The 15110-nt window shown below is 45.2% G+C and overlaps 1 protein-coding gene across 1 annotated transcript; it reads left to right on the forward strand.

Annotated features, from left to right (window-relative positions):
* The first annotated feature begins 7277 nt into the window (after positions 1-7277).
* Positions 7278-9132, forward strand: LOC121542835 (apolipoprotein C-I). The gene is made up of 4 exons (XM_041852394.2): positions 7278-7327; positions 8088-8154; positions 8441-8582; positions 8819-9132. Exons 2-4 carry the CDS (start codon positions 8100-8102, stop codon positions 8883-8885), a joined length of 264 nt encoding a protein of 87 aa, XP_041708328.1. The 5' UTR covers positions 7278-7327; positions 8088-8099; the 3' UTR covers positions 8886-9132.
* Positions 9133-15110: the final 5978 nt, after the last annotated feature.

Below are 15110 nucleotides of genomic sequence, written 5' to 3' on the forward strand. Positions count from 1 at the left end.
ACAGTTAGTTTTTCATGTTTGCAATTTGACTTGTAATATCGCTGACCCTGCTGCTATCTTGGACCCAGTCTGTCTTGCAAAATAGATTTTATCCAAGAGATTCTAGTTTTAACCCAGATAAATCAGGTTTAAAAGAACATGTAAACACCAGAAACACCCAGTAATAGTAAGGTGTTCTGGCAGACCAAACAAAACATGTAGTAAAGACATACACATGGCCCTAAACAAAACAGTCTTGCACCATTTGGGTTCAATGGTGTTGAACGGCAACCTGAGAGAGAAACATCTTCTTGCCAGGCCTTTCTGTGGCTGTAGCTTGCCTTCACCCAGGGCCGGCACTAGACATAAGCGACATAAGCAATCGCTTAGGGCCCCGCAGCGACTTAGGGCCCCTCCCAATCTCATACACACATAAAGACATACACAAACCAACTACACTGAGTGTACAAAACACTAGGAACACCTTCACCTGGATTCACCTGGTCAGTCTATGTCAAGGAAAGAGTAGGGCTGTGGCGGTCACGAAATTTCACCAGCCGGTGATTGTCAAGCAAATAACTGTCGGTCTCCCGGTAATTGACCGTTAATTAACATAAACACATTTAGCATCTCCTGGATTCCACACATCGCCTACAGACCACTGATGCAGACCTTTGGAACATCTACATTTTTAAATGTCTAATAAATCCATGTAATGTAGTCTACACCTTCACAATAAATCCATTATTTATTTTAGACAGGTCTAAATAAGCATGATATGAAGCAAATGTAGTCTATTTCAGAAGAACAAAATAGCATACTCTGAGTTGTCCTTATGTTAGGTCCTGATCTGGCTATGCCAAATGCTGTGGGCTACACTAATTCATTTAGCAGACAAGATTTGCTTAGAATTCCGTGGCATTATTTTATAGTATGAAGAATACAATTGAACAAAGCTGAATAAAATATAAATTATATTTTCTCCAAATGATTTGAGGGAGTGCGCACATGCGGCTATTCTGTGTTGAGCGGTTAACAAAGAAATAGGTACTCCTATATGCTTAATTTAGAATTATTAATGTAACTTTAGTTATTCTACAAACGTTGGGCTATATGTTTTGATTTGCAATACATTGTAAGGCTGCATGATGCGACTCTGTCACGATCGTCGAAAGGAGCGGACCAATACGCAGCGCGTGGAGTGAACATGATGACTTTATTTATAAAGCAACCACGACAAAACAACAAATGACGATAATGAAGTCCTCAGTGACACGACTGAACACGGAACATGGAACAATAACCCACAAAACACAGGAGAAAACACACAGAATATATATGGCTCCCAATCAGAGATAACGAGCCGACAGCTGACACTCGTTACCTCCGATTGGGAGTCATTAACCAATCACCAAAAACACAAACAAATGAAACTCACCCAACCCAACACCACCAAATGAAATACACCCTGGCTCTAACACACAGTCCTTGGAGCCAGAGTGTGACAGTACCCCCCCCTAAAGGTGCGCACTCCGGGCGCACCAGCATACAGTCTAGGGGAGGGTCTGGGTGGGCGTCTGTCCCCGATGGCGGCTCTGGCCCCGGTCGTGATCCCCACCCCACCGCAGTCACAACCTGCTTCGGTAGCCTCCTCCCAATGACCACCCTCCAACTAACCCCACCTGGACTAAGGGGCAACACCGGACTAAGGGGCAGCATCGGACTAAGGGGCAGTACCGGACTACGGGGCAGTACCGGACTAAGGGGCAGTACCGGACTAAGGGGCAGTACCAGGCTAAGGGACAGCACCATGATAAGGGACAGCACCAGGATAAGGAGCAACACCGAGCTAAGGGGCAGCACCTGACTAAATGGCGGATCCTGGCTGGCTGGCTCATGGCTGGCTGACGGATCTGGCTGCTCATGGCTGGCTGACGGATCTGGCTGCTCATGGCTGGCTGACGGATCTGGCTGCTCATGGCCGACTGACGGATCTGGCTGATCCTGTCTGGCAGAAGGCTCTGGCTGATCCTGTCTGGCAGAAGGCTCTGGCTGATCCTGTCTGGCAGAAGGCTCTGGCTGATCCTGTCTGGCAGAAGGCTCTGGCTGATCCTGTCTGGCGGAAGGCTCTGGCTGATCCTGTCTGGCGGAAGGCTCTGGCTGATCCTGTCTGGCAGACGGCTCTGGCTGATCCTGTCTGGCGGAAGGCTCTGACGGCGTTGGGCAGACGGGCAGTTCAGACGGCGTTGGGCAGACGGACAGTTCAGGCCCCGTTGGGCAGACGGCAGACTCTGGCCGTCTGAGGCGCATCGTAGGCCTGGTGCGTGGTGCCGGAACAGGAGGTACCGGGCTGAGGACACGCATCTCAGGGCTAGTGCGGGGAGAAGCAACAGGGCATGCTGGACCCTGGGGGACGCACCGTAGGCCTGATGCGTGGTGTCGGAACTGGAGGTACCGGGCTGAGGACACGCATCTCAGGGCTAGTGCGGGAAGCAGCAACAGGGCATGCTTGGCCCTGGGGGACGCACCGTAGGCCTGATGCGTGGTGCCGGAACTGGAGGTACCGGGCTGAGGACACGCATCTCAGGGCTAGTGCGGGGAGTCGGAACAGGGCATGCTGGACCCTGGGGACTCACCTCACGCCTAGTGCGGAGAGCAGGGACAGGCCGGGCGGGGGCTGGCGACGCGCACCGTATCCCTGGTGCGAGTGGCCGGAACAGGCCGGGCCGGGCTGGGCGGCGCACCGTATCCCTGGTGCGTGGAGTAGGAACAGGCCGGGCTGGGCTGGCGAGCGCACCGTATCCCTGGTGCGTGGAGTAGGAACAGGCCGGGCTGGGCTGGCGAGCGCACCGTATCCCTGGTGCGTGGAGTAGGAACAGGCCGGGCTGAGCTGGCGACGCGCACCGTACACTTGGTGCGTATGGCAGGAACAGGCCGAACCGGGCTGGCGACGCGCACCTTACACTTAGTGCGAGGGACCGGAACAGGCCGTACTGCACGGGAACACACACTACTGGCTGCACCTCGGGACTAGGAACGGGCCGGACCGAACTGGTTACACACCCCAGTACCTCACGCCGTGCCTCAACACCTTCCTTCCCTGCTTTACCCAGTAGCCCCCCTTGACCTGGTAGCCCACTGAATCCGTCCCTTCTCTGCCTCCGTCAGCCCCCTTAACCTGGCAGCCCTCTGACTCTGCCTTGTGGCAGCCTCCTGCTGCTCCGTCGCCCAAGCCATGTGCCCCCCAAAAATTTCTTGGGGTTGCCTCTCGTCCTTCCGACGATGATGGCCCTGCTGATGCCGTTGCTCCTCTCGCCGTCGCCTCTCCACCGTCTGTTCCATGGTCGGCGATCCATACCATCTAGGATCTCCTCCCAAGTCCAGGACCCTTTACCTTCCACCAGTTCCTTCCATGTCCAGACCCTTTGTTCCTGGACGCGCTGCTTGGTTCCTTTATGGTGGGTTATTCTGTCACGATCGTCGAAAGGAGCGGACCAATACGCAGCGCGTGGAGTGAACATGATGACTTTATTTATAAAGCAACCACGACAAAACAACAAATGACGATAATGAAGTCCTCAGTGACACGACTGAACACGGAACATGGAACAATAACCCACAAAACACAGGAGAAAACACACAGAATATATATGGCTCCCAATCAGAGATAACGAGCCGACAGCTGACACTCGTTACCTCCGATTGGGAGTCATTAACCAATCACCAAAAACACAAACAAATGAAACTCACCCAACCCAACACCACCAAATGAAATACACCCTGGCTCTAACACACAGTCCTTGGAGCCAGAGTGTGACAGACTCTAATGATGAGTTGAAGTAGCTTGAAAGGCATGAGCTCTGCTTTGTTTTTTGCGTAGGCTGTACACACTACATCAGTCACTCATTCACAATTTGACAAGCACTTGATAATGCCTGGAATTTCACGGCGGCATCCCTTTTGTGTGGCCGTAATGCACCCTGATTTAGAATGGACCATTATCATGCACCTGTCTCGAAACAGCGGCAGGGGAAAAAATACATGTCATCTATGCACTTTAATAGCGAATGGAGGACGCTTTTCCCCGTGGTTTATTTTCATGCCAGCCAGGTAGGCTATACTCCTGTTGTAAATATAAGTAATGTGCTTAATATTAGGAAAGTCGAGAAATAAATATAGTAGGCCTAGCCTATAGAACGCTGTAGCTCAGTTGGTAGAGCATGGCACTTGCAACGCCAGGGTTGTGGGTTCGTTTCCCACGGGGGGCCAGTATGAAAATGAATGCACTCACTAACTGTAAGTCACTCTGGATAAGAGCGTCTGCTAAATGACTAAAATGTTTAGTAGAGGCCATCACTCTGTTAGCCTATTGAAATGTTGCGCAACATGAGCTCATGGGCTCTCATGAAGTGTTTGATTAGATTTTCAAAACATTTGCATTGATGTCTGAGTGATTAGAGGGACAATATATTGCTGAGTACCAGGCAGTTAGCAAGTTTGGTAGGCTGCTAATAACCATCAGAGCTTGGAGAAGCCTAATTACCGTGACTAACGGTCACGTGGAATTTGACTGCCTTCATGACTCGTGACCGCCGGTGTGGCGGTAATACGGTCACCGCAACAGCCCTAGGAAAGAGTTCCTAATGTTTTGTAGAGTGTAATTTAAAGAAAGTGTGAGTCACAAAGTTTGCCTCTGAAGCGTAGGATAGAGGCCAACCAGTAAATATTTAGGCTGGAAGCCAGGCAGTGAAGGCCACCACTTGTCCCTCCTCTCTGCTCCACCAATCCCCTAAGCACTTACACCTACAGTACTTTAGTGTTGTTGTTACTGGTAGTTTCAATAAACTAAACAAAGTTCATTCTCACTGTATACAAGAGCACTATGGGCATCTTTATTTTTGAAGACTCCCGAGTGGCGCAGTGGTCTAAGGCACTGCATCGCAGTGCTAGCTGTGCCACTAGAGATTCTGGTTTGAAGAAGAGTAAAAATGAAGAGTAAAAATGACTACAATGACCTCTCCCCTAAATCAGGTCACACTCCTAGTAACAACCTCTGTGCTGAAGTGCATTGCATGCAACTTCATTGTAGGCGAGTGAGTAAGTTATTGAGTCACAGTTTGTTTCTGTTCCTCCTTTACTGGAAGGCTGTGTTTATCTCTGTAACTCCCCCTATTTGGGTGAAGTGTCCTACACTACAGTAAACCCTGTATGTAGCTGCAGGGGTCTGGCCAAGGAGAAAACAGGAAAACCACAAGCATTCTGCCAGTCAGCACTTCTTCTCACGTACTATACTGCAGCTCCTGGGTGTCTCCGGCTCCGGCTGCAGAAACAAAAGGATCCAGCTAGCAGGTGTTGGCAGAGCAAAAACGACAGTAACCCCCCCACAACTCCCCCACAGAGATGTTACCTCTTATTACCCCCTTCCTCCCCTCTCCTCCCCCATCTTGGTGCTGGAACACAAACCCGTCACCACAGGAACCCTTAAGCAAAAGAAGGGGGGGGGGAACAGTATTTTATCAGGCGGCTTGTTATTGCAATTCATGAGCGAGAGAGACATGCACGTTCACGCCTCATGCATCACACAGACTCACACACTCTGGAGGAGATGGAGATATCGCACACTCTGCCACAGGTGAGGAAGCGGTACTGTGTGGTTCATGCAGGACAATGGTCATCTGCGCATCATCATAGGGTATCATATGGCTAAAGCCATCAGCACCAAATGGGCACCCTGCAATGGGCAGCAGAGGGCTAGGTGCAAAGAGGGAAGTGCTGCAATGAGGAAAACCCACATACCCCTCCAGCACTAATGAGAGGTTACTATAGTTCAACAAACTGTAGTCCACTACCCCTGTATGCTCCAACACAGAGAATGACCTCCTAGACTTACTTCCCTATTTCAAGAATAGTGCAAATAAAGCCATAAGACTCTCGGGTCAAATAACAAAAAATCGGGTGTTTTCAGAGTTGTGTCAATGTGATTTGCTACACCAAACCCCTGTACCACACCAAACATAACACACACACACACACACACACACACACACACACACAGACACTGACGCCCCCACAAAAAAGAAGAAGGTGACATAGACTTTGCCAGACTTTGTAGTTCTTGGACGTGGAGTTCCGTATAGGCTATTCCAGTACTGTAGAGGTTTGTTGACCCCAGCTTCTCTCTGTTGGAGACAGCACGGAGGAGCACTAATATAATGTACTTCTATCAGATTTACATAACAGTGGGCAAAGTTGATACTGTCCATGCTGTATCCCATGATAAAACTGATAACACAGCTAGCACAGATCTGTGTGTGAGATCAGTGAAGGGCAATGGGACTGAAAGTAGATCAGAGGGGAAGAAGTGCACGTTATAGGCCTAATTTTAATATTTTATGTTATGAAATTGACAGGTGTCAACAAGCATTCCATCACACAGCTTTCATCTATTCAGAGATGTCAGAACAGGTATGACTTCAAGGGAGGGAGGAGGGAAGGATGGAATGGGGCCCAAATACTTGCCTTGCCAAAATGACTAAGGGCTGGATTCAATCCGTATCGCAGACGATCTGCTTTAAAATGTAAAGGTAATTGAATGCAGTCTACGCAACGGTGGGAACATTGCCTTTAATTATCGATCGCAGCTCTTCAGTGCTATGGATTGAATAGAGCCCTAAGTGGACTGGTCTGGTGGACTCAGAGACAGATCTGCATTGAGCACCAGAGTCAATGCGGTGCTGTTTAGTGATGCCACTGCAGAACCGTATCAATATCTTAGCTCAGTATCAGTAGTATAAGTACCTTTGTGACCTAGCTTATGGTCATAGTCCACTTTAGGTCTGTATCTCTGTGCACTCACAGCCTGATGCTGTCAGATATGGATATGACTATGTCATCATGGATACTGACGTGAGATATCAACCAGAGAACTATGAACTGATGATAGGTCTACCCTCTCTGACCTACATCCATTGATTTACAATGGATATTTTATGGCAAATTAATATCACATTATAAAACCTAAGGCAGGTTGAAAAAACCTCCAGATCAGACCGTGAATTACAGATCCAGTCATTCCCACATCTGATTATATACGTGATTATGTGTGGTTTGAAACAAGACAGGACATTGACTATACCTCTGCTGGGATCCCAGAAAAGGGAGATGTGGGAGTGTTGGTTAATCTGGAGGAGAAGGTGGGAGTAGGCCGCTCTTGGCGCCCGCTTCATTGTGCGATGAGGGGTCACCATAGGTCAGAAGTGGTAACTACTGATTACGTCATCGTGCTGGGATATATAGAGGGACTCCGTCAGTCTGTCAGACACATTTTCTGTCTGAGACGGGAAAACAGGTAAGATTAACCTACATTTCACTCGCATTTCTAGAGACTTGTTTTCTTTGTTATAACTTCAAATGTAAATATCTTTGCATGTTTTTGGTCTTATCAAAGCAAACACATAAGCTGGTATATCTGCGACTTTTGTTCATCAGTTTATTTGCACGAGAATGCAGTTCTTTATTTTATACCCAAAACTTTCCGTTAGTCTATACCAGGCTCTCAAAATCTGTATGCGGTATTGTGGCGACATCTAGGTGTAGTTTATACAAGCAGGAAAGACATTCAGTCTACCTTCTGTTTCTGAGCGCCATCCAATGCTCAGGACAGATATTCATAGAAACAATTCTTCTGTTAGTTTACTAATTTGATCAGGTCGAGTTTAATGTAAAATGTAAGCCTATCAAAAGTGTTGTTCTTGCCCATGTAAAGTCACCAATCGAAGTTGTGTGTAGGCTAGAGAACGCAAAGGGAGCTGTCCACTGTGCTGACCGCACGGGTGCACTCTTTCACTAGATACACGTGCACATGTTTCAGACAACGGTTTCAACCCTATAACACTAACATAACAGCTGTTGATCCTTTATTAGGACAATAATAATAAGATGTCTTACGTTTCACTTTTTTAGCACAACTCCTGACGAAACCCTGATGGCATTATGCTTAGATTTTGTTTTAACTCATAACTGACTCATCATGAAAACATTTTATGATGGAGGATATTAAAGGCAGGGTGTTTTGTTACTAAATAAACGTGTTTGTCCTTCCCTTGTAGCCAACAGTCAAGATGAAACTGTCCATTGCCATTGCTGTGTTGATGCTTGTGTTCGCCGCACACACAGGTATAAAGCCCTACCCTATTAGGCAGCCATTACACTCTCATTCTATCTAATCATTACCGTTGCTCCTTCACCTCCGTCTCTCTCTCTCTCTCTCTCTCTCTCTCTCTCTCTCTCTCTCTCTCTCTCTCTCTCTCTCTCTCTCTCACACACACTCTCTCTCTTTCTCTCTTCTTAATGAAACCCTCTGTCTCCCCTTTTTCCTGTCTCTTTCCCCTTCTCTATTCATAAATCTAAAACTCTCCCCTTCTGTTCATAGTTCTAACCCTATGTCCCTTTCACTCTACAGAGGCTCAGGAGGCTGAGAAGACCATTGAGGAGCATTTTGCCACCTTCGGCAATCAGATGAAGGAGCTAACTGATGACCTAACTGTCAAGACCAAGGACCTGGTTGAAAAGATCGGGGACAGCGAGTTCGCCACCAACACAAGGTACACACGCACCCACGCACGCACACGCATGCACACACACACACACACACACACACACACACACACACACACACACACACACACACACACACACACACACACACACACACACACACACACACACACACACACACCAAAACATAACCCAACATTAAATTAATTGAAGATATACATTGATACACTGAAATAATTAAAGACTGAAATGACTCACTGTGTGTCTGTCTCCCCATCTCAAGGAACTGGTTCACTGAGCAGTTTGACAAGATGAAGGTCAAGTTCGACGAGACCTTCCCCAAGCAGTAGTAAGCCTGTACACCTCTGACCCTGCCTATCTGTGACCAATAAGACCCCCCCCATCACGCTTCTTGCTCTGTCTTGCCTGGTGACGCGGTTGCTGTGATGCTGACACATACGTTATGCCGACAGACACAAAGGTTATATTCCCCCTCTGTGAAGAGGCCGACGTTATCTCTGTGTAATTGTTATGGCTTTCTTTAATAACCTGGATCACAATGAGTTGAACAATAAAGATACATTTGTGATAAAACTATATTTGTGGGTTGTTGTATTACGCATTTGATTTGCATACAGTAAGAAGTCAAACTATTCATTTTTAAAGAGGCCAATTAATACATGCAATGCGAAGTTATTCTGAACAATGAGTTTGATTGGCATTTATTATATTTGACGTGTCTCTTCAACTAATATCTGGGGGCACATAAGGATATGAAGACCTGTACAAATAATATAGACAGTATGCATAACATGTATAAAAAACTGTGCACAAAGACCACACATTCACTTCCTCTCTGTTTATGATGCATTGTGGGATAGGTGTAGGATGATAATGTGGTCAACGTGAATGGTCAGCTGACCAGTATGTCACATGGGTTAAAAACACCATCATGGTGGCCAGAGAAATAATTAGTACATTCTGACTGAACACATGTAATTTCACATTTTGCCCAGACACTTCTCTAACTGAGATTCAGCAGTAGCACAAGTGTCTGCCAATGGCCACTTTCTTCCGTTCAGCATGTTGGTTGTGTGCATTCTTGAAAAGTGTCTCTATGAACAATGTTCAATCTCTTGAAACTTAATGTTCCTGTGCTAAGATATGCTTCCACTAAAAAAAAGATACAAACTTGTGTCACAATCATAAATGGACTCTGGATTTATGCTGTTATTGAGCTCTCCTTAACAATAAACACTATGTAATGCAATGCAATAGACATACTTTGATGCTCTGGATATCATGTATCTCTCTGGAGATCTACACATCAATAGCTTTATTGAGAGGTAGTAACCCGGTCAAATAATTCTGCAGAATTAACTAATAGCAGAGAGTGATCTTTGAGAGAGAGTGGTCTATCTATGTCAATAGCAGCCACCAAAGGGCAATTGCCAGCACTACACTGGCTGCTGGTCCTCCATTTCACAAGGCCCCGGCTAAAGTCACTGTTTATCCTGAGTTAATGATTACTATGCTGTCCCTGTTTACTGGAATCTGCTCCTGTGTTTGACTAGATGTCAGGGGGTAGGGGGGGTAGAGGGGGTCCAGGGGGAAAGAGGGTTGTGCACCCCAAAAGGTAATACTCATATTTGTACCCTATTTTCTGGTGGAGTGTCATAATAGTGGGCAGCTTTAATCTGCTCTCCGTACCATCTTCTCACAACAACCAACTATTGTGCTGTGTCTGTCGACAGGACCAGAGGTGAAGAGGCGAATGGACAAAGCAATAGTGGGAAAACAAGATTTGAAAATGACATCAACAGTTGGTCATGTATCAGTGTATCATTCAGCATTGTGCCTGAAAAAGTGTTGCAAAGATAGAGAGAGAGAGAGAGAGAGAGAGAGAGAGAGAGAGAGAGAGAGAGAGAGAGAGAGAGAGAGAGAGAGAGAGAGAGAGAGAGAGAGAGGTATTCTGAAGTGGACAACTCTCTTGAGTTCTGCTGACTGGGACCATTGGGTCTAGTCCAAAACAGTACTCTATTTCATTCACCTGCTGTCTTCTTAATAAATCTATCTGGTGCATAGGGACATAAAGACTTTGCCTGGTCTGAATATTTACCAGCTAATATGTCCACTCATCAGGAATGTTGGACAGGTATCCAGACAATGTTGAAATTGAAAAGATGATAAGAGATTAATGTAACCTTTTGGCAAATACAAGGATGAAATATTAAAATTAAAGGCTTTTTTTAAATGTGTTGCGAGGAGTTAGTGTTTCTTTTCGGCAACATTTGATACTGTAGCAGCTGACACAAGTAATTTATCTTATTTCAAGATATTTCAAGGTAAAATATCCTGAAAAATATCTTGAAATAAGAAGGTAAAATATCTTGAAAAATATCTTGAAATAAGAGAAATTACTTGTATTAAGCCTTTTTTATTGTAAAATTAGCAAAATTATCAGCCAATGACATTAGATAATTTTGTTTGATAAGAAAAATAAACAATTTTAAGGGTATTATCACTAAATCTAAGATATTTAGGCTTGCTTACATTTAGTTTTTTTCAGTAAATGTACCCAGAAAATATTTTCTCAGAACTTAAATAAATAGAGAGTATCGAACCACTGGACTACTTACGACTGACTCACTGATCATCCAAGCCAATCCAATCAGTCCACCACTTCCCACCCAAAAACAGACCATCGGTCAGTGGTCACCAAAACAAGAACAATGTACACGTGTAACCAAGAAAAAGCACTGTGAGAACTCCCCTAAATCAAATAAAGTGACTTGATTCCGCCAAACAGATTGGACAATACTGAGAACAAACACTAAGGTAAAATGCTCCCCTAAAATGCTCTTTCACTCACTTTGAATTGTGTAGTTTATAGCTGTTTTTATACTGGAGGCCAGCTGTTATGAGTGATACTGTTGATTACAGAAATATATATATATATATATATATATATATATATCAGTGATATATCATTTGAACATATGATTAGTTTTGTTTGGATTGATGAAAAATTGAATGTACTGTTTATTGAATAATTTCATTAAATGTAATATCTATTTTTTATACAGTGGGGAGAACAAGTATTTGATACACTGCCGATTTTGCAGGTTTTCCTACTTACAAAGCATGTAGAGGTCGGTAATTTTTATCATAGGTACACTTCAAAAATCCAGAAAATCACATTGTATGATTTTTAAGTAATTCATTTGCATTTTATTGCATGACATAAGTATTTGATACATCAGAAAAGCAGAACTTAATATTTGGTACAGAAACCTTTGTTTGCAATTACAGAGATCATACGTTTCCTGTACGTCTTGACCAGGTTTGCACACACTGCAGCAGGGATTTTGGCCCACTCCTCCATACAGACCTTCTCCAGATCCTTCAGGTTTCGGGGCTGTCGCTGGGCAATACGGACTTTCAGCTCCCTCCAAAGATTTTTCTATTGGGTTCAGGTCTGGAAACTGGCTAGGCCACTCCAGGACCTTGAGATGCTTCTTACGGAGCCACTCCTTAGTTGCCCTGGCTGTGTGTTTCGGGTCGTTGTCATGCTGGAAGACCCAGCCACGACCCATCTTCAATGCTCTTACTGAGGGAAGGAGGTTGTTGGCCAAGATCTCGCGATACATGGCCCCATCCATCCTCCCCTCAATACGGTGCAGTCGTCCTGTCCCCTTTGCAGAAAAGCATGCCCAAAGAATGATGTTTCCACCTCCATGCTTCACGGTTGGGAAGGTGTTCTTGGGGTTGTACTCATCCTTCTTCTTCCTCCAAACACGGCGAGTGGAGTTTAGACCAAAAAGCTCTATTTTTGTCTCATCAGACCACATGACCTTCTCCCATTCCTCCTCTGGATCATCCAGATGGTCATTGGCAAACTTCAGACGGGCCTGGACATGCGCTGGTTTGAGCAGGGGGACCTTGCGTGTGCTGCAGGATTTTAATCCATGACGGCGTAGTGTGTTACTAATGGTTTTCTTTGAGACTGTGGTCCCAGCTCTCTTCAGGTCATTGAACAGGTCCTGCCGTGTAGTTCTGGGCTGATCCATCACCTTCCTCATGATCATTGATACCCCACGAGGTGAGATCTTGCATGGAGCCCTAGACCGAGGGTGATTGACCGTCATCTTGAACTTCTTCCATTTTCTAATAATTGCGCCAACAGTTGTTGCCTTCTCACCAAGCTGCTTGCCTATTGTCCTGTAGCCCATCCCAGCCTTGTGCAGGTCTACAATTTTATCCCTGATGTCCTTACACAGCTCTCTGGTCTTGGCCATTGTGGAGAGGTTGGAGTCTGTTTGATTGAGTGTGTGGACAGGTGTCTTTTATACAGGTAACGAGTTCAAACAGGTGCAGTTAATACAGGTAATGAGTGGAGAACAGGAGGGCTTCTTAAAGAAAAACGAACAGGTCTGTGAGAGCCGGAATTCTTATTGGTTTGTAGGCGATCAAATACTTATGTCATGCAATAAAATGCAAATTAATTACTTAAAAATCATACAATGTGATTTTCTGGATTTTTGTTTTAGATTCCGTCTCTCACAGTTGAAGTGTACCTATGATAAAAATTACAGACCTCTACATGCTTTGTAAGTAGGAAAACTTGCAAAATCGGCAGTGTATCAAATACTTGTTCTCCCCACTGTAAGTGAGATGTGTATTTTAGGCTAATCTTCCCTCATTCTGTTTCTATGACAGATGCCATGGAAACGGATGCTAGTTGCTCTCCTCTTGCTCATTCAAGGTGTGGCTGTGCATGTCAACATGTTTTACTGTCTGTCTATTCTATCCTCCATTGAACTGCTGACATGGACTGGTAGTATTTTGAGTATGGTTTCCAGGTTTCCAACCTACTGTACCCTACTGTAACCTTTCTCCTCCATAGCATGTGTGTCCATAGTGGCCCAGACACCAGCCCCAGGGGACTCTGACTCTGAGGGGGTTCTGCAGCGGGCAACAGAGGCATACAGGTACAAACAGACACACACTCACTATGGCCGACCATGCCATTTTAAGGATAAAGACAAAAGGCCTGCACTCAGTAGATGCTGCTCCCAAGTGCTTTGTTCTTGTGTGTGTGTGTTTTACAGGGCAGCCAAAGTTAAAGCCCAGAGAATAGGAGAGGTGGTACGGGCCTTTGCTGGTGCATACTACGAGGACCACATCAAACCAGTGGCTGACCCCTACATGGACTGGGCCTCAGCCTCCACCAGTTCCTTCTGGGACAGAGTCAAGGAAAAGATCGACCAGTACAGACCCATCTAATGGCACCTGAATCTAAGGCAGACAAACACCCACCCAGCTCACTGCTAGCACATATACTCATGCAAGGTGATACTAGGACTGATTCTATGTTCATATGCACTAGGGATTACAAGTAGGACATTTGTGTTACAATGTTTTAGAAGAGCACGTGAACACTGCTGTATGATTTGGCTGGTGAATGACGACACCCGTTTATTAGTGTTACACTAACCTCAACACAAGGGTTGTGATAGTATTAAAACTGCCCTAGTCTAGTAGTAATCATACCGTTATCAAACAAGGGTCACATATTGCATCTGAATGAGTCAATTAACTATTGTGAACCACCAAAATGAAGCAACACTAAATAAATAAAAACATTCAATAATATCATTATAGTGTTGAGCCTTTTCATAAACTTTCCCTTGACACTGTCTACACTGCCCACATTCATCAATCTCTGAACTGAATGAAGTAGAAAGTTGAGAGAGACTGAGAAAATATTTTAGAATAGCAGAGAGAGAGGCAGAGAGAAAGCAACAGTGAACGACAAAGAGGAAGAGATAGAATGAGACCGAAAGAAAGAGACAGATGGAGGGACAGACAGACAGATGAGAGAGAGAGCCAGACAGACATACATACAGAGACATCAGCGATGGGAGTGATGTCTACAGACTGTGCTGAAATCGAAGTGTTGCCTAGGTGAGAGTTGACAGTTGAGATACAAGGTTCAGCAGGTGTGTCTGGCAGGAGGGGAGATGTGTGTGACCTGCAGGCCGTTTCCTTCAGCTCTCTCTGTGTGGACTGCAGACATCGATCCTGGAACACAGTCAAGACACTCAGGGCCCTGTTCCAATCAAAACCATAATCTGACTAACTGGGATACATGAAACACATTCAAATAGACAGTGAGAAAGGACCTTAGCATGAATAAGCCTTTGAGATTCCTTTTGTTATACATTGTGAAGAGAGTTTTGTTGTTGAGTTCGTGAATTATGAATGTGTGCAAGATTAATGATTTGCAATTAGTTACATAGAGGCAGTCAAGCATACTGGTTTATGTTCCACACAAATGCTGGCAAATCAATTATAATGCTTAACACGATCATTCATTCAAACAAAAATCTATTTCATGCACTGATATGTGAACGTTTTTATGGGGGAATTGACGCTTTCCTACATATGCAGAAGAGTGCATTGCAGCATAAATAGATTTCAGAATCCAATCAAGTGATAATCTGGATGCATTGCATCACTTGTCTGGACGTACATATGAGGGGACTCAAGTGCAATGGACTTTGTGTAGGCGA

Source organism: Coregonus clupeaformis, chromosome 28 (genome assembly GCF_020615455.1).
Source record: "Coregonus clupeaformis isolate EN_2021a chromosome 28, ASM2061545v1, whole genome shotgun sequence".
Classification (NCBI taxonomy): Eukaryota; Metazoa; Chordata; class Actinopteri; order Salmoniformes; family Salmonidae; genus Coregonus; species Coregonus clupeaformis.